Raw genomic sequence first — 19,331 nt, 5'->3', positions numbered from 1 at the left:
CACTGAAGTAGTTTGTCATTATCGTAGCTAAAACAAGACTATATTATGATGACTGAGAAGCGTTCTTAGCCCAGTTAGGTGGTAAAGCATATGGTAGTTAAAACGAATATTTCATTGGTGGTTAAGTTATAGCATGCCTGGCCACTACAACCAATTTTTGAGACTACATATGCACAGATTGCTACTTAAACATGCGTTTATTGTGGCTAAGTAATTGCATTTGCATTTGCATTCCAAATCATGAAACATACACGAGCGGCGCGAAAACTTGCACATTTGCATGTGGAAATCCATGAGGGGAAAATCCATCCAGCATGGCAAATGTGCACAGTGAAAATACGAGTACGAGTATAACATATCGGGGTGTAGGACACTCAAAAATTGATTGCACTGGCAAATTGGACAGGAAACAAAAGGCTGTGAAAGGCTCGTTATCGCGATAACGAGAATTTCATCGGCGAAAATTGAAACCAAATATTGAGAGTATCGTATATCGTATCGAGTTTAAATTCAAATTCTTACTTTTGCGTACGGCGATTTTTTGGGCGGTTCTCGCGAGGAGGTGGCCGCTGCTGCCGTGGGCGTGCCGCGTTTGTTGGGCCGATTCTTTTTGAGAACGATAACGCGCATGATGTGGCAGTTATATATACGAGTATATATATATTTATGTGTATATTATGTGAAAGGGGGGTGTACGTGTGCGTGTGGCTCTCGGCTACTGGTATTTTGGTATTTTGGTACGAGTATTTATTTACGCAAAGTGTACGCAGTGTTTTTCTTGTTTAGTTTAGTTTAGCAAACAACAACAATTTCGAGGTGTCGCCGGAGTCGCTAGTCTCTCTATTAATTTTCTCAAGTGATGGCCGTTCACAAACGGGTTTCCACTCCTCGCGACATCGGAGTCGGATTCAGATATAGCTTTCGGATTCAGATTCAAATTCGGATTCGGATGCGGATGCGAATTCAGATGCGTATGCGGATACGGATGCGAAGTGTGTTTTGTGGGTGGTGGTTGGTGGTTGGTAGTAGTATTTGGTGGTTACAAGTACGTGTACGGGTGCTATTGCGACTGCACCCACATTCGGGTGGTGCGGTGCAGGCACAAAGGTCACGAAATTACAAAATGCAAAGCGAGCCGAGCCTCTAGCTCTAGATAGATTTTTACATAGTCATAGTTGATGTTGCAATTACTGAGTAGGAATAGATTAAACTACATCTAGATTAGCAAAGAGTATTGGTTATTTACAGTACATACGAGCTAGCTAGATTGATTGAGTTGTTACTGTTGTTGTGTTTTTTACTGGCATTAGTTTGCACACTAAGCTTCTGATTGGTGGAGTTAAGCACTTGGCCACGAATTTCGACTACTTGGCTAGAAGTTTATTGTAGAAGGCAGGCAAAAGATTTGAAGTAATTCTGGCAGTGCTACATTGATTCGATTGAATATTGTTTATTTATATGCTTTTCTATTTGTTTTTTGATTCGAATTCGTTTGGGCGCACGGTGCGTATGCGTGATTGGTTAATAAAGCTAAGTTTATTTTACATGGACTGTCTGGTTGACTAGTTTGGTTGCATTACTATTTTGATCATCGTTTGGTTACTTACGCGCTGAACTCAATTCAATTCAATTCAATTCGATTCGATCTTGTGTGTGTGGCTATCAAAATAGAGAACAACTCGCCTAGAAAAGCCTGCCCTGAACTGCGCTCTAAAATTATGCATATATATTAGGTGGATATATATATATATGAATGGTGTCTGTTTTCGGGATAGATATATAATATATATATTTCGATTTTATTTGGATCTAAGGTTTGTGTTTCGTTTCGTTTCGTTTCGTTTGCTTTGGTTTGCTTAGCTAGCCCCTCCAGTTGCGCGATTGGCAGCCAATCGCACCTCAGTCGCGACGAAGAACGACGACGACGACGGCGCGTTTACGGATACGGCTACGGATACGGCTGCGGCTGCGGAAGTACGGCTACGGCGCTACGGCACTACGGCACTACGGTACTACGGCTACGGCTAATTTGTCGAACGGATCACCCAAGAGCGGAGCTGGCGAGCCGCGTTACGTATACGTCGAAGTGCAAGCACGTGACTGACTCGGAGCGACCGTTGCACGCTGCTTTTATAAACAGCGACATCGGGAAAATGCTCGACTGTCTGGCAACGCTACGCATGCAATTTTCCTCTCACTCTCTCTGTCTCTCTCTTGCGCTCTCAACTGACTTTCCCGAGCCCCGTTCGGCAACAGCTGATTCACTTGCAGGCCCAGAGGTTGAGGTTACAGTCAAAAGCCTGCTGGGTTTTCCCAAACTCGCACGCAGTTCCAGTTTGTCACACCAGAAAACACAGAAATTCGCACAGCACACGGGGTACTTTTGGCCAAGTAAGCCTCTTTAGGAGAACCGCAAAAAAACAGGAAACTGTTTGATGGAAAATGCAGGACCAAAATCAAGCCATACTGCCGCACTGACCACGCACAAGCTAATCTACCGCAGGACTAAGCGAAAGGCGAAGGACGCACCTAACCCACAGTTGGCTCCCGCTGGCGGCTTTCCATGGTCCGCTGAGCGAGAGGGATGGCGAAACGCTGGGGTCACATGCGCAGTCGGCAATCAGCTGTTTGACCTACATACGCGCGCCAGTTCATCTGTACTGTCAAGCGTGCAAACGGGGGGCGTGTGGGGGTCCCGACCCCGCCTAATGGAACTCATTAGATCTCGGCCATGAAAAGTTCCCCCGAAAAGCTGCCAGCAACAGGTCTGCGGAAAGCTCAGGAGGAGCTTTACCACGGCGTCTTAACTTAAGTTCTAGCTGGTTATTTTCGCCGCTTTTAGCAGCTTTTCAAAGTGTACCCGCTTTTCCGGGGTGCATTTTCCCGCTAAACTTGGGAGCTTTTTACCACGACGAAATGGAAACTCACCTGAGCCCTTATGGCCGCCAAGTGGATCTGCTTGGCCCGCAGGTCGAACTTCTTCATGGACAAATCCTCCTGCAGCTCGTTGACCTTGTTGTACAGCTGACCCTCGATTCCACGGGTCTGCGTTCGATTCAGAGCCTCAATGGAGTCCTGCGGGAGGAAAAGTAATCATTGAAATGGAAATCATCATCAACATATGGTAGTTTTAAAGATCGTAACACTACTGTTTTTTGTGGAAAGATATATAGATCTACCAGTAGTAGTAGATAGTAGTAGACTAGTTAAAAGCTTTCATAGGCAACAGACCAAATACCAAACCTTCAAAAAGCATTGCAAAAATTGACCGGAAATGTCATCTAATGAGATTTGTCAAGAAAGTCGGAAAGAAAACTCACGTTGGAAGACTATTGAGCGCAGATGCAAAGCCATACCCAGATTGAAGAGCTTCTTTTACATCTACGATTTGGAAAAAGGATGCAGGATAATAGCAGGATTTGAGGCTTTGGTGAGCGTGATACAGATACTGGCTATATATTATTTGGCCAATCAATCAGGGCCAAGTCGTATGTTACCTGATCCCTTTTGGATCACCAAAATCGATAGGGAGGGAATAATCAAAAGGAAGTTACTTTATCATACAAATCAGCACTTTTGCATGGGACTCGGACTGGTTACTCTGCTCAACTCGCTGCTGCTGTTCATTGGAAGCAAATGGGTGAGAGTCTGAATTGCATTTAAATATAATGGCTAATAATATTATTTTTCTTGAAGGGTCACCAGGTGTGCCTCTTTCTTTGGATTTACATCACGCTGTTCACCACTCTCATATCGAATGTTAATAATACCTTACGGAACTTTAATTTTACGCAAGCTTTCATAACATTTCCATCATTAGGTAAGTGCCAAAATGATAATAGTCTGCAAAATTATGGCCAATATAAAATGTTGCAGCTCTGGAGGGCTACTTTGCACTGGTAGTTGTATCTTTGATTTGCAAATTACACGAGAAACGAGATGATTGCATCTCATACAGCGAAATGCACAACAAAAAGAGTACCGAACAGATATAAGCAGATTTTTGCTATTTATTTGCATGATATTTTGTGAATTTACAAATGTTTAGAGAAAAACTTGTATTAAGTTGCGCACCTATTCAAATAAAATCTGTGGAAACGTAACAAACCAATTTTTTGGAAGTATCGCCATGGCTGCGATATCGCACTGTGAGCTTTTATTATTTGGTGTATTATTGTGGATTATTCATCTCACCTGCAGCTGACGTATTTGCAATTCCAATTCGATGGCCTCTCGCTTCAGCGACTCCAACGCGGAGCGTTGTGACAGTGTGGAGTGCCGGTCGAAGACCAACTCGTTCCGCAGGCAGGGCGTCATCTCCTGCGGCGGACATGCGGCGTTCCACAAAAACAACAACAAGAGCAACAACAATCACTTTAGTCCGCCGGACGACAGGTGCTAGGTGCACTACTACTCACGTTGTGGTCGCCCGCCTCCTCGCCGCCCTCCGCCTGCGGCGATGCAAAGAGCCGTCTGGGAATCTTCTGGGCCTGCGATGGCTGGGCCAGAAGTCGGACGAAGTTCACCAGATCCTGTTGAGGTGAGACGGCAGCGCACTGGTTGGTCAGGCTGTTGTACCGCTTGGCTTGGTCATTGCCCTGTGGAGATATGCAAGTAGTTATGATTTGGACACATTTCCCATTCTGGCACAGATGTTGTGGGTTTCCTTCAAATGCAGCTGCCTTTACAAGTAACTAATAATTGCTTACAGCTACAAATTGTACAGTTCTTGAAACAATCTCTGCTTAAATTGTAAAGATATCTACATTCTTACCCCGAGCTACCAATGTATATATTTTACCCCATATCCAGTATACACGATTTCGCTAAAAAGTGTCGCAATCATCACGCAAGTCCTGCCCACGCATTAGGCAAATTACCAGGGCAAATTGCTACCCCGCGCAATTATAATAATCGTGTACAAATTACTGTCCAGGAAACAAAAGGTGCTGCAGAAATTAACTCGAATTCGAGGTGCCACTGGCCACTGCCACACTATACAACCACACTATACACTATACTATACTATACCATACGATGTTTGTGGGGTGCGACAACCACCTGCTGCAGTGATAAATCACTGGGCGGCGGGGCACTCACCTTGCCGGCAATTACTTCTGCGCCCTGCATCAGCGAGTCGGACACAATGGCGACCAGGTCGTTGTGGATCTCCTCCAGCTCCTGCATCTGCTGGGGCAGGGTGTCCGTGTGGTAGGCCTCCAGCATTCCATTTGTGGCATGCAGCTGCTGCACGTACGCATTATGGGCGTCGATGTATTCGGTGAGCGAGTGCTGGCTGGGATTCTGTCGGTGGGCCAGGTGGCACTGCTTGTAGTCCACACGGCACTGTGGACAGGAGGGAATGGCAATGGGAATGACAACCAACAAGGGGAGTGGGTAAAGGGTCCCAAGGGTTGGGTGGTCAATTTATGGGTAATCACAGAAAAGGGTAAATTGGCACACGCACAATGGACAGAGCATTTGACGGGCAATTGGAGCGGCCCACACTGCGTATGCGTTATTTTCCGCTCGAACTGAATTTTAAGGCATCTTAAAGCGCTGTTCGGTAAGATTACTTGTGGGACTTCAAGACCTTGAGGACCTTTGTGTGTTAATCAACGCATTTTGCTAATTAAACTCACCTTTGACAGCTTCTCTTCAGTCTTTGCGATAATAGTCTCAAAAGACTCCCTGTGTGTAAATATTTTACGGCTTTGAACTTTGCGATGAAAGGATTTATCCAGCATTGGTCGCGACACCTGAAGAAGTGGGAGTGGGTAAATAAATTATGTATGGCATATATGGCATATACTTTAGTCCCCTGCCAGTTCTACGCTCTGTAGCAACCAAAAAAAAGGGCAAATCATCGTGAAAAATGAAAATTAAATGTGTGAGCCAAATGAAACAAAGCAAACGCCGCGGCACAACAACATTATTCGGCACTCGAAAAACACATGTCATTTCCCAGGGCCCCGCAGCGCCACGCCCCCACTAATTAACCATAATTAGAGTCTGCCTTTTATAATGCAAAATGGGAATTTTTTTTTTTTTTTTCGTTCTGCCTCAAGGCCACAAACACACATGTGGCTTGGCCATCCGATCCGTGTGGTAACTGGTACAAATAAAATTATCATACATTACTATTAGTACAAATCTGGATATTGTTTCCAAAGAGAAAATAAATCAATGAATTCCTGCATTAAGTTAATTAAAAGTCTTTCAGGGCAAGTGCACGACAAGCGGCGTATATAGTTCAGTATAGTTCTATTTTCGGTGAAGGCAACTGAATATTTAACGCGACACGATATTGCCATTAACCCATTTCGCTTTCGGCAACTTTTGCGGCCCAACAAAAACCCCCAATTTAAAGGACTCTCACCTGGCGGGAAAGGACGCTGGCCACGTCGTTGCAGGCCTGTGAATCGGTTTCGACCTCCTGCAGGAATGTTTCCCATGCCTGAAAGATGGCCAAGTGGCAGGCGGGTCTGCACGCCACTCGGTTGGGGTTTTGGCAACTGAATTTGGCTGGCAAATCGTTTGGGGCCACTTACCTTTCTTTGCGTAATTCGGCATTCTTCTTGCGATAATTGGAGACCGCAACTTGGAGGGCAGTTGCGTGTTCCTCGTACAGACGGGATAGTGTTTCGGAGAAATCGGATACTGTAATTGAATTAGGTTGAGTGAGTGCGCTTTAAGGTCACATAAAACTAAGAGGCAGTCACGCCTTATGACGCGCCACAAAGTGCATTAGACACAATGAAAGCACCGGAAACGGATATGCCAACAGCGGAGAGGTGGGCACTTCCGGCTGAGTCTTTGTGCCTTTCTCCACATCTCAACATCCCAAGGCTGCGCTCGAAAGTGAGCAAAAAATACCGTAGACAATAAAATTGTTTTATTTGCGTTTAAATAATTTATTTTAGAACTTCTTTCAGAGTGTGAACCTTTCATATTTCCCTCACTCGGTTTTTCTCGGAACAAAAGCAGCCAGTTTATGTGCTGTAAAGCACAAAAAGGAAGTCTCTTTAAAAGAATAATCCATCACATTTACGCTTACTCAGGCATATATGAATATGGATGTTTGGCTTTTAGCCACTTAAGCTGCCAGTTTATGGGCCAATCGTTTTACGGCCTGCCAGATACGCGATTATAGCGTCACGGCAACAGGTTGTCAAACGTGTTGAAACTGAAAAGCACAAGTTTCTGCTGCTGTCCAAGACAACTTTAATTTAATCAATAATTTTTGTGCTTCAACTTCTCTGATTCCTGATTTCACATGCAGCTCGCAGCGAAAATGTTATTAAAAACTTTACAGGCTACACAAAACTACTGCAAACTCTGCTGTTCGCCAGTGCCAGTGCCAAAGGTGCCATCCGCTGGGACAACTTTCTCCGGCAGCGCCGTAATTCAAAGTCAAAGTTATGTCGAAAAGTTGCAGCTGTGTCAGAGGATGTTGTTCGTTGGGTAAACATACTCATAGTTGGACTGCTGGAATAGCGAATTTACGAGGCTTTGCTGGCTGGAGGAGGCGCTGCCTTAACTGATTTATGTCTCAATCTGACGAGCCGACAAAGACAATCGGCAATCGAAATCAATAAGCCATAAAAGCGAGTACGGAAACTTATCAAATAAAACGCCGCCACATAAATTGCTTTTTGTTTTCCCGTTTCCATTTCAGGGCGCAACCCGAGCCCGCTGTTTGTCAACTTCAGCTTTTTGTGCCACCTGGCGAGCGTGTCAGGTGTGAAAGTCTGAAAGTCTGCCACACGACACGTGTACTCCCATGTGGCGGATGGCAGTTGGGATAGCGGTTGCGATAGGAGTGGGAAATATATTGGCTTCTGGCTTAACTCACCTGTTTTAATTAACTTAAAGTTGACATTGTTCTGGGATTTGAAAGCCTCGTTCAAACTGCTGTGACTGTAATCCTTGAGCACGCCGTTGTAGGACGCCATGCTGCCGCCCGGGGGGCTAAGGGAACCACCGCGTGGTCCCCTCCACCCGAAGATCCTCCTCCTACGACTTCTTCGACCACTTGAAGATTTTACCGAAGAACCTGCCAACGACAATACCATTATCACTCTCTGGACATACAACAAATGTGTAGGCCATTTTTTACTCGAAATGGCTAAACCAAAAATTAATCAACTCGTAAAACCAAACAATTAAATCAAGAAAACAAACAGAACAGAACGCAGCGTAAATTCCAAACAAAACGAACCGAATTGAAAGCAAACAAATGAGAATTTCCAAACGAAATGTGATTTGATTTCGGGCGGTTGGAGTAAAGTATCCGTCAGGCAATGTCAGGAATTATTTTGGCCACGCCATAGTAAATACACAAGTCAGTTCTCCACACCCCACACCCCTTGGCCAATCAAACAGATCGCTGCCTTTTGTATTTATGCATAAATAATGAGTGGAGGCAGCTCCCCCCATTTGCCCCCCATCCACTTTCTTTCACTTTTTCTATCGCTCCTATTTTCGCCTTGCGCCAAGTCGGAAATTCGAGTATTTCAGTCCAAGACAGCTCCTTAAACCCGAGCCCCATTACCAAAGTCAACAAAGGGACCTCCACAACAGCGGTCAAAATTATGGTTCACCCTTTAGTACTGAGCACTAATATATTACTAGTACTAAACTTTAAACTTTTATTTAACAATCAAGAGCTATGCTTCTTGAGCAGCAACGTTTAAATGTTTACCCATATGTTGAAAAGCTTTAACAAGTAAAATTTTAAATAAAATAATTTTTCTGAAAGCTTAGTTGATTGCATTGTTTCAAAGACAATGAAACAGGCAGGTGAATAGAAAATAAACTTTTTACTTAAAATACAATTGTTCTACACCGATTTCATTCCAATAAAATGAAATGAAATGAAATGCTATACATTTAGACGCCACTGTGTGTAGGTGCCTCTGACTGGCTGCTCTTTGGCTCCTTCTGTCTGATGTTGGGCGCCAAAGCCAAAGTCAAAGTCGGGGCAGATGGGATGGAAGTCCCCTCATTTAAAATTCAATCAATAAATGAAGCGTAATTTCATTGCCGCGGCGAGAGTCGAGATTTCGTTAGAACACATTCGCAGCTAAAAAGACTCGGGGGTCCGTTTGTTTGGTATGTCTGGTGATTGTTTCACCCGGACTCAGAGCTCAACCCTCGACCCTCCTAAAGTCCAAGCCCAAACCGAGTGTGTCCAAAGTGTCTGGCGTGTTTGTTTGGACACGCTCACACGAGGCTCAATTACTGTCCGACTGGTTGGCCCCATGAAATATGTAGGAGCTGCAGCGGATCGCCCACGAAAGTGTGCTTTGGAAATTATTAAAGGACCCGGCTGCATGAAATGGTCGGCTGTCGCATCCTTTTGCCCCGCGTCCAATTTGAAGTAACATTGCCGGAATAAACAAGGCGTGTCCGAGATTTCCAGCGATCACGTAGCTCTTGATTTACTTTGCCGCTGGTCATCAAATTTGCCGCGCTGTGAACTTTGAAATGAATTCCAGTGGGTGGTTGTACTGCTTGCTGGTGGTGATGGTGGTGCTTATGGTGCCAGTGGTTTGGCAGGATCTCGGGCAGTGCGAGCTCACGTGCCAGCTGCAAGGATGTCGTTATCGCTGTTGTTGATTACACTTCACGCGCTGCTAAGCTGACATTCATTTCGGAACACCAGTCTCAGCTGGATGTGCTGCCCCCTTTGCTCCTGCTCCATTTCCTCCTGCTCCTGCTCCTTTTGCTCCTGCTCCTTCTCCAGCTCCTAGTAGTTTTGCAAAGGAATTATGTGCGTGCTTGCACTCGGAGAATGCGCTCCAGGCACGCAACTCAGTTGTAGCTCCAGTTGCACTCGCAGCTGCATCCACGGGCACAGGTAATCCAATTATGCATGCGAGGAGCAGCTGTGGACCCCACTCAAGCGATAACGCGGCACGATGGATATGCAGATGGGAATTGGGAAATGGGAAATGGGCGGGCGAAAAGTCAAGCATCCTAAGCACTTTAAGTTCGCCTTTCGCCTTTCTGTGTTTGTGTGTGTTTAGTACCAAAAGTTAACCAAGCTTAACTAAGCGAGGACGGCACAAGGATGGGTGTGCGCGGGCATTGGCAGAGCCAAAGGCTGAGTATCCTTGGAAAAACTGCGAGCTAGAAATCTGAGAGTCCATTGTGAGGATGCTGGTCTCATTGTGCAGGAATTGAACGAGTTCGTAATGCGGCTAATTGAAAGGTTCAAGGGCAGAAATGGGCTGCAGAACAAACAGCACCACTTTGTGTTTTTCGTTTACTGGTAATCTGAGTACAAGCTGATAGTTACACAAGCTGCCAAAATAACCACCACTTAAACCAAATCGTAGGTTTCTAATAAGGCGCACTCTAATTGTAATCGGACACTTGAAAAAAGGTTTAAATAGCCAAAAATATGAATATATATTTTACTGATACTCCAAGGATACTGTGTAGAAATGAAGTGCTTCAAGGCATTCTCAAACTTGTATAACAGAACTCCAAACTGCGACTCAAACTTGCAGCGAATGAATAGTTGCTTTAAACTAAAAAGGAGTGCCAGAATTGTCACATTCACAAATCTTGATGGGATTCCATTTGCTTGGAAAGTTGAGAGATGATATGGCGAATGGGTTCCCAACTCAAATTGAATCCCATCAGATGGCTAGGAAGTGAATTCCGGAGCACTCCCCGTATGCTGCATGTTATGGCGATCAACTCGAGGTTGTTTCTACGAGACGCGCGGCAAACAACTGTGAACGATTCGATTAGCAGGTGCAAGAGAAGGCTTGGAAGGCACCTGTCACCTTTGGAAGGCGTTCCGCCCGAACTGGCACCGCCCCCTCCGCCGCCGCTGCCCGCCGAGTTGGAACCCCTGGCCGCCGCTCCACTGGCCTGTCCGCCCACCGCTCCGTCGCACTGATCCGCACTCCGAGACCTGGCGCCGGCCATCCTTTCACGATCCTCGCGCGGCGAACGCGCAAATAGGCCGCCACCGCTGCCGCCGCCCTTGCCCGCCGGACTCCGCGTCCTTGGTGAATCGTAGACACCGGCATAGTTCTCCAGGGGCGGCGAGTAGCCCCTCCCACTGCCATCCGCTGGCGCCGTGTGCGGGGTTTTGGGCTGAAGCTTGATGACCGGCTCGCGGGCCTCGAAGAATGCATCGAAGTTGTTCTGGCGCAGATTCTCGCTGCTGAAGACGGGATTCTCGACGTGCACATGCACATCCTCGCGCAGTCTGTTGCTCTCCCTCGTGTCCGAGGAGCTGGAGCGGCCCAGTCGCCCCAGCGGCAGGTGGAGCTTGGGCCGCAGACGCGACTTTCCGGTGGGCGATTTGCTGCCGGTTGCGCTGGCCGACGATCTTTCCGGCGGCAGATCCATGGGCGACATGGGTCGACCCCATCCCGGTCCGAAGTGGGCGTGCGTGGGATCCGGCGTGGGTGGCTCCAGGAAAATGCTGGGGCTGCGTGAGCGGAGGTCCCCATACTGCTCTAGTGCTCCTCCTGCTGCCGAGTCCTGATCGATGGCTGCGCTGCTGCGCTGGAATGGTGCTCGTCCTTGTCCAGTGGCACTGCTCCCCTGCATCTGGCTGGCATCATTATAATCATTATACATGGACGCAGCAGGCGGCCGCTGGGGGTTCCTCCGTAGGCTGCTCCTCTTCGTGGAGCCCTGGTGCGAAAGATTCGAGTTATTGGAGTGGGTCAGCGAGGCGCGCGATGTGCGGCGTGTGGGCGTGGGCGGCAGGCTCTGGGATTGGCACTGAAAAGCCGGCGGCGCTGCTGCCTCCTCGAAGTTGAAGAAGTTCGGGGCAACCGGTGATCCCGGGTAGGTGAACGGCGGTGAGGCTGGCGGAGATCCTGGGTAGAAAGGGGCTAGTGCTGCCGGAGCGGTCGCTGGCTGGATGGCAATGGGCGGAGTGATGGCCTCGAAGTGGACGGCGGCGTTAGTTGGGACTTTGCTGGTGCTGTGGCCGGCGAGGTTACTGGTGGTGCTGGTGGTGGTGGTGGCTCTGGCTGGATACTCGATGGGCACGAGCGGCTCGGGCAGGCAGTCGAGTGAGGGTCGCGGTTTCACACGTGGCGCAAAGAAACCATAGGTCATCAAGATGAGCTCATCGGCGGGATATATTACGTACATTCCTCACGGTCCCCATGTGGCATGGTGGCACAGCGCTAAGTGGATCTCAGCTGTTGGCTTGATTGTCTCTTGCTTTCTGGGGGATTCTTTGGGGGTAACTCTAGTCGGGATTCGGTGGATTCGGTGGGTTCGGTCTAGTTGGGTCTTATTCGAGTTCCTGTCTTTTTAGGGTTCTCAGTTAGCAGTGCTGTCAGCTGTCTGTCTTTTGTGGGTTGGTTGTCTAACTAAAGTGCTTTAAGTTACCGAAAAAACAATATAGAGAGTATCTAGGTTCGTTTACAACTAGGACTTAACGTACTTTCTGCTAGTCGGGTATATCACAAAGTGAGTTCAAATTTAGCTAATTTCTCGGGGACGTGCTGTCATTTGGATCGCTGCATGTTGTCGATACTTAAAGACGATGCTAAAACGAGAAGAAAGAAAACAAAACAAGTCCATGATTAATTAGTCGTAATTACAGAATACTACACTTTAGAACACAAAACACAGCGCAAAGTTTGGCCGCAAGACCAAACAGAGCTCGGCTTGTGCCTCATTAAAAATATTCCTTTCTTTCTGCCTGTCGCTCATTCATGCGAGTCGTTTTGCTCATTAAATTGTTCCGTTTCCCTGGAAGAGCAGAAGTTACCACTCGAGGACGAGGATTTGGGTCAAACTTTGGGCCCTCCTTCTTCTTCTGCTCCAAGTTGGTAAACAAAGTTTGAGCGGGGGCAAGTCGCTGGCCAGGTTTGCATGGCCAAGGCCAAGGGCCCAAACAACTCGAGGCCAGGTGGCAAATTGTCAGGGTGCCAATTGTACAATAGCTACAAGGAAACTGCCAACAACACATTTTTCGCACCTATGTGTTTGACTAATATGGGATAGGACTAATATGGGATATATTTATGGCTAAATATGCATTTGTTCTCATTCTTTAGTTCAATAATAAGAATAAATAAGTAGTATTCTAGGTATTTTCTTCATATCTTAAATTAGGAGCTAAAAGCTGTAATAATTTTCCGTATAATAACTCTTCCTAAGTTAAACTCTAAGTTAAACAATCGCTCACTGTTCACAGGCTGGCTGCTCAAACACAAATTAACAGGAATTGGCAATGACAGCCCGAGCTGAAAGTTAGTTGGCCAAAACACCGACCACCCACTAAGTTTGTGCGTGTCTAAGCCACTTCTGGGTGTGTGTGGGTGTGTGTGTGGATGGGGGTGTGGATGGGAGTGGGGGTGGTGGGCGAATTACTGGCTCGCCACATGCAAGGCTTATTATTATGCCATTTTATTGGCCAATCGATGGGCCCATATCAATTAAATTTGCATTAAATATTCATGATAACCGATGGTTACACGCCGCTTTAATTATCGGATCAGAATTAACTGGATGAGTGATTATAGCGTGCCATTGTCTTCTCCTTCCAGGCAAAGTTTATGGGCCTTTCAACTGCAGAACATGTCACGGATTTCTGGCCAAGATATTAGCCACATTGTTCAAAAGGTAAAGTTAGGTAATCTTCACATGGTTCTATATAACCAAACAAATCGAAATATGTATATTTTTGTAAAAAGAATCTTTATTATTGCAGAAGTAGTATGTTAAAGTATCCCATTATAAACATGGAATTTAATCAAATAATTAAGTTTCACGTATACTTTTTTTTTTGTGAATTAAGTAAACAGATAAAACACATTTTGCAACGCTATGGGCTTAAGTAGCTTTTGCAAGAGGAATTCCATTTGAATTTTAATTCCCCGTCTTAGGCATCTCGTCCGACTAAAGCTCGTGTTTTAAAATGAACGATTTGCATAATTGATATACAAGTATAATGGATACTGACCCAATAATATTCGCCCACGAAACAAGAGAGGGCGGCCCTTGGCCGGCATTAAAATCGCATTACGCGCACAACGGCCCGGGAAATCGGGAAATCGGGGGAGATTAAATTCATATATCGCGCACGGCGGCCTTGCGTGTGCGTATGTGAAAATGAGGAAAACCCGAAAAGAAAACTTACAACAAGAATGCGATGCGATGAATGGCAGGGGGGAGGCAAGAAGGGAGGGGCATACGAACAAGTATGAGGAAAAGCCAGAGCCAAGACAGAAATTGCATTTCATAAATGGGGGGCTACACAGCTTGTGGCAAGGCGAGCCGAGCCGAAAAGAAATCACGCAATTTAATTCAATGTGAATTATTTATTAGCTGCCAGATAGGGGCGGTCGCATGAATAATTCCCCATATTTAATGCCGTGTCGGTGGGGCAACGAAGGTTGCCAGAGAGGTGGAGAATGATGGGGAGCAGGAGGAGGAGCAGGAGGAGGATGGCACAGCAAGGAGGAGCAGTCACTGCTGATGACACTATCCGGCGGGGTACGCAAATATTTCCCTTTCATCCCCAGCTTTCAGCCCCAGCCCCACACAGAGTCACACACACACACACATAATTGAATTGTTTTGCTGCACTTTACCAGCTCGTTAAATCTGTCAACATTGATCAATCAAACCGAGTGAGAGGGGGGGGGGGGGGAGTAAGTGTAAGTGGGCGGGCAAAGAGAAAGTTGTCCCATCAGCAGCTGAAAGTTATAAAAGCCAAGGGATCCGGGAATTTCCTCGTTACCTCCTCCGGCGACGACTGGCATTTTAAAAGCCTTTCCAGCCTCGAGCAGGAAATGCCAAACGAAAGTAATTTTCCATTTTGCAAAAATGCACAAGCAGCAGCCGCCGCAGAAAGGGCAAATGGCAACTACTTCAATGGAAATTAATTAACTACAGAAAACAATGAAGCCTGCAGAGCGATGGCAGCTCGCTTATCAGAACGAGGAAGCCAAGCAGCAAAGAAATTGTTATAAATAATCAAGCAGACGAACGCCTCGTTTTGGCTAGCTGCACATTGGCAAGAGATGCTAATATGCTGCGAATGCCCAGGAAAAGCCGGCCAGCTCACATAGAGGAAGCAAACTTGACTCAAGTGCATTGTCAAGGCGGTGCACGAAAACAGAAACAGCAACAGAAATGGCCAAGAAAATAAAAAGGAAAGCATCGAGGAGGAGGAAAAGGAGGAGGAGCCATGTGAAGGCGCCCATGCGACGATGCACTTGCTCTCGGCCAGCGACATACATAATTACATGGCAGTGAGCCCAGAAGTACTCGCATGTATTTATAAAGCGTATTTAAAAGGCGTATAAACACATAAACAAATGTATTATTGTCGGTCTGCACGCCGAGGTATTCGCCGTCTGCTATGAGAATACAAATTAACCGAATTCCTTGCAACTTGCTATGAAAATACGAGAACATGCTAAGATCAAGGCAGTTTGCTTGGCTGCCTTTGACCCTGCTTTTGAATTCCACCTCAAGTTGTGGGGCTTGAAGAACGCTCTGCGCTCTGTGCTCTTTGCTTTTATTTCATTTTTCTAATTAAATCTAAATGCATATAAATAAATATTTGGCTCGCTAAGAATATGTGCTCTGAAAAGGTTACTGGGATTGCTATAAAAATAAGACACTCAAGTGAGGAAAGCTTGTGAGCTCGGAAACTCACATATTTATACTTCTTAGTAGATTTGAGGGTATGCTAGACTTGAAGAGAAGTATGTAACAGGTAGAGGGAATCCCTACAGTAATTATATTTAGTACAGTAGAAATATCTAAAATTCTTAAGAACAAACCATTTCCACAAGAGTCTGCTCTAATTTATTATTCTTTAAATATAATAACTTTGTCATCATTTTAATGCAACAATGTAATGTAACAATCTGTTTGAGGATTTATATTTCTGATTTCTTTCTTATTTCTAGTACATCAAAATTCATCCAAATGAAAAACACAAAAACTCGGAAAGCGTAGTTATTTGCCTCGTTTTAAGAATGCACATAACAAAAATTCTTAACGACATTCCACAGAAGCAGAAAACAAGAAATTTGAATCAAAGGTCAAGGAAAATCCACCGAATAATGTGGAAGCTGAAGAAAAATTTCGCATGCTAATTTGATTTGCAAAATGTATAAAACAAAGTGCATATGCATACACATTTATATGGCTTAAGCAAATCCCAAAACTTATTCAGTTTGCTTTAAGAAGATAACTACAGAAACTAAACTTGTTCAGTTTGCTTTAAGATGATAACTATGCAACTTGCCATGTATTTCTAAAGCAAAGTACAATAAATTGGTTACCAGACACACATTTTGTATTCGCCATTAGGCCAATTAGGAAGCTGCCTTTAACTGCACTGCCAATCAAAAAGAAGGTCATTCATGTGATGGCTCAATCAATCTCATTTCTACCAGTTCTCCCAGGAATTTTGCACTCCAGCTGAGAAAACATGACGAACAATAAAGTTTTGTGCTGATTTGTGTGGGCCATAATTCGCCATAATTCCCCTGCACATCCAAATGGGCATAACCATCAAAGGCAGGCGCAAAAAATACACAAAGACACAATGATACAGGTAGCATAGACATGTGATACTTATGCAAAAGGAAATTAGATGAATAGGAGGGGGCTGCGCTGTGAAAGCAAGGCAAACAAAGCTGTCGAAAAGAGTAAACTCAATTTATGAGAAAAGCGTTGGCAGAGGCTGCCGAAATGCGGAGCAGCTTCCACGCAAATTGCGTATTCGCAACGTTGGCCCATGCAGAGTTACCCGAGCAGCAAAACCAGGCGCTGAGGGTTGGCTCATTGATGGGTATGGGTTCCAATTGAAATTCAGTCTGACATGCACAGGCTGACAGAAGAGCAGTCCGTCATTTTCGGGACGTGAACAAGTTTCGGGGATGGAGTCCACATTAGGGTAATTAAATTGGTTCTGTTCAAGCCGCAGGTGCTATATGTACATAAAAGCTCCTACTATTTTGATTTAGATGCCAATAATTTACAGGATTATCCACTTATGGTCAATCTATAAAGAACTACTGATGAAAAAACATAAACACAAATATCAATTTCAATATTCAATCTTAAAAGGCTTATAATCACACACACACAAAATATAAGATAGCAATGCAATACCCTTAACACCAACTATCTGTGCAACAAATGGCCATAATTCAAAATTACTGAAACCAAAACAAATTCTCATTTACAGCAAGAATTCGCCGGAACAAAGAGCTCTTCATGAATTGGTATTAAATTTACACCATTGTCAGGGAGTCCAACTCACCGTTCAGAGAATCTGCAGCTAAGTTGTATTCGTATCGGTTCGTTGGGTTGACATTTCTATACTCCCCTTAAATTTGAATGTAACACAAATATTTGTTTGTTTACACAACACACGCACTCGCACTGTTGTTTGTTCGATTCACTGGGTTTACATATGTGGCACATGAATGTGGTGCGTTGGGTTGGCTTTCGCTTTCGCTTTCGCTTTTGGTTTGATTTGTTTTTTGGGTTTTTGGTTAAGTTTCGATTTGGTACGAGGCTAGACTTTGCGGCTCGTTTCGAGTCGTTTCAGTAGCACTTCCATTATTTTTTGCAATCTTTATTCATGTGTCGCTGGCGCAACGACAACACACACAACATAAATAATAATAACAACAACAGGAACTACGACCGATCGACGACGAATTTAGACTGAGACTCGAGCAGCTGTAAGCATTTAAATATTTTGACAATTCTTGTTTGTGTTCCGCCGCTCTTTCTTTTTGCTGTGCTTTCTCGCGATTCTCATGGCTGCTCTACTGCTGTTGCTGCTAGTTGCGCGGTTGCTGCTGTTGCAAATGTTGCTCCTGTTGCTGTTGCTGCTTCTAATGGTGCTGCTTCTGCTGCTGCTGGCTGTACGCATGTTGCCGCCTTCGATAATAATATCATATCGCTGCCATGGCGCTGCTGTTTGTCGAGCGCTTCAATTGGGAAGCAGACGAGCGCTTTTGTTTGCCGTGGGTCAACGGGGCGTATGCGCGATATGCTTTCAGTGGCCTTAGCCAGCTATTGCCGGACCAGTTTATACCGCATCCGTGACGTGGCTCATCCAGCCAATGACGTCATGGCCGCTGTCACAGCTGTCACGCGCAGAAAGTGTTCAAACACTATTTATAAACGCAACGGCCTCCCGCTCCGCAAGCCGCCAACCGCCCATTCGTCCATCAACTGCTGCTGCTAATTTTTGCAAGTGTTTTTCTTAGCGCTTTTCTTGGATCGCAGCTGAAAATAGACAGAAAAGGCGGAGAGTGTGAGGAAGAAGAAATTGTCGTTTTTGTGTGTGAAGCTCATTGAAATGTTTGCGCGTACTCAATTTTTATTCGCATCTAAATATACACTCGTACATGCAGCAGTGTATACGAGTATACTGCAGAGAATGGCAATCGATGGCAACCGTGATTACTCATACGCCCCGCTAGCCAAGCAGATGCGAAATGCAAATTAAATTGCATTCGAGTGCTCTGCATTCCAATGTTGGCTCAATCACAGTTGCCACTAAAATCTATGGATTGAATACCATTGAAGAAGCCTCAAGCGGCGAACAATCAGCGAGACACTCATAATTCCGGGGTTCGGTGAAAGGGAGAGAGATTCCTGATTGGCCTCCAGTCACCTGTGCCCTTTGCCCCCTCCCCATTCAGCGTGGAATTAATTTAATTACCCAACGACAAGCTTTGATGTTCAGTTTCAGTTTAATTGTATTAATTCGTCAATGTGTTAACGACATCAGCAGTGTGAATTTCCCACGGACAATTCAATAAATGCGACCCGGTCGTGGTTGGTTAGGATTGAAGGGCGACGGCCTCGTATCGAAAATGGGTCCCTGGTGACGATGAGGTTTCGAGAGGACCGAAGTAGTCGTGGCCATCACACCCAGCAGTGCCAGAAAAATCGCTCCAAGATTAAGTTGCATCTTAGCTCGGCGAGGCGAATTGATTGATGCTTTGAGCGCCGAGATGGCGCTGCTTTTATAGCCCAGTGCCAGACAAACGAGTCGCAGATTGGGGACTTTTTATTCGAGCTGCTGCGATAAGCAGCCGAATGAGTGACGGACAAGTGTCAGTCGGGGGCAGATAACCGATTGTGGCCAGGGGAATCCAGCCAGCAGCATCCCAGAGGGGCTTCCCACGGTGCCGGATTATCAGCCTAGACTAAATGTAAATATGACGTTTCTCGCTGAATATTTATGTTGCCCCCAGTGAGCCCCCCACCGCCACAGCTCTCCACGTCGCCCCCCCAAAAACACTCTTCTTCTTTTTAGCGCCCTGTTGGTTTTTCTGCATTGCAAATTA

The 19,331-nt window shown here is 45.6% G+C and overlaps 3 protein-coding genes across 4 annotated transcripts in view; 1 reads left to right on the top strand and 2 right to left on the bottom strand.

The window, feature by feature from the left end:
* The window catches only part of LOC122614634, a 58,296-nt gene extending 46,675 nt beyond the window's left edge, over positions 1–11,621 (bottom strand). Inside the window, 9 exon segments of the mRNA XM_043789254.1 lie at positions 2,929–3,075; positions 4,195–4,320; positions 4,419–4,598; positions 5,101–5,346; positions 5,643–5,759; positions 6,380–6,485; positions 6,552–6,660; positions 7,856–8,056; positions 10,793–11,621. Of these exon segments, the coding sequence (XP_043645189.1) occupies positions 2,929–3,075; positions 4,195–4,320; positions 4,419–4,598; positions 5,101–5,346; positions 5,643–5,759; positions 6,380–6,485; positions 6,552–6,660; positions 7,856–8,056; positions 10,793–11,477 (1,917 nt within the window). The 5' untranslated portion in view covers positions 11,478–11,621.
* On the top strand, positions 3,178–4,088 carry LOC122614636. Of its 2 annotated transcripts, XM_043789257.1 has the most exons (4): positions 3,178–3,430; positions 3,572–3,640; positions 3,697–3,820; positions 3,877–4,088. In XM_043789257.1, the coding sequence occupies exons 1-4, from the start codon at positions 3,275–3,277 to the stop codon at positions 3,993–3,995; spliced, it is 468 nt and encodes a 155-aa protein (XP_043645192.1). In that variant the 5' UTR covers positions 3,178–3,274; the 3' UTR covers positions 3,996–4,088. The 2 variants fall into 2 exon arrangements, with proteins under 2 accessions (XP_043645192.1, XP_043645191.1); XM_043789256.1 differs by having other exon boundaries at positions 3,182–3,640.
* Positions 11,622–18,712: 7,091 nt separating the features above from the next.
* On the bottom strand, positions 18,713–18,986 carry LOC122614638 (metchnikowin). Its single transcript, XM_043789258.1, has one exon. It carries the CDS (start codon positions 18,950–18,952, stop codon positions 18,794–18,796), a length of 159 nt encoding a protein of 52 aa, XP_043645193.1. The 5' UTR covers positions 18,953–18,986; the 3' UTR covers positions 18,713–18,793.
* Positions 18,987–19,331: the final 345 nt, after the last annotated feature.

This window comes from Drosophila teissieri, chromosome 2R (assembly GCF_016746235.2).
Source record: "Drosophila teissieri strain GT53w chromosome 2R, Prin_Dtei_1.1, whole genome shotgun sequence".
NCBI classification, from domain to species: domain Eukaryota; kingdom Metazoa; phylum Arthropoda; class Insecta; order Diptera; family Drosophilidae; genus Drosophila; species Drosophila teissieri.
The sequence above is the reverse complement of the archived record's forward strand: the minus strand, read 5'-3'. Positions and strand labels throughout refer to the sequence as shown.

Bases quoted from the DNA above. Each gene is read 5' to 3' on its own strand.
- LOC122614636 (XM_043789256.1), top strand. From the start codon at position 3,275: ATGTCATCTAATGAGATTTGTCAAGAAAGTCGGAAAGAAAACTCACGT. The intron at 3,641-3,696 runs GTGAGAGTCTGA...TTTTTCTTGAAG, and splicing joins TGTTCATTGGAAGCAAATGG to GGTCACCAGGTGTGCCTCTT. The intron at 3,821-3,876 runs GTAAGTGCCAAA...AAAATGTTGCAG, and splicing joins CATAACATTTCCATCATTAG to CTCTGGAGGGCTACTTTGCA.
- LOC122614638 (XM_043789258.1), bottom strand. From the start codon at position 18,952: ATGCAACTTAATCTTGGAGCGATTTTTCTGGCACTGCTGGGTGTGATG.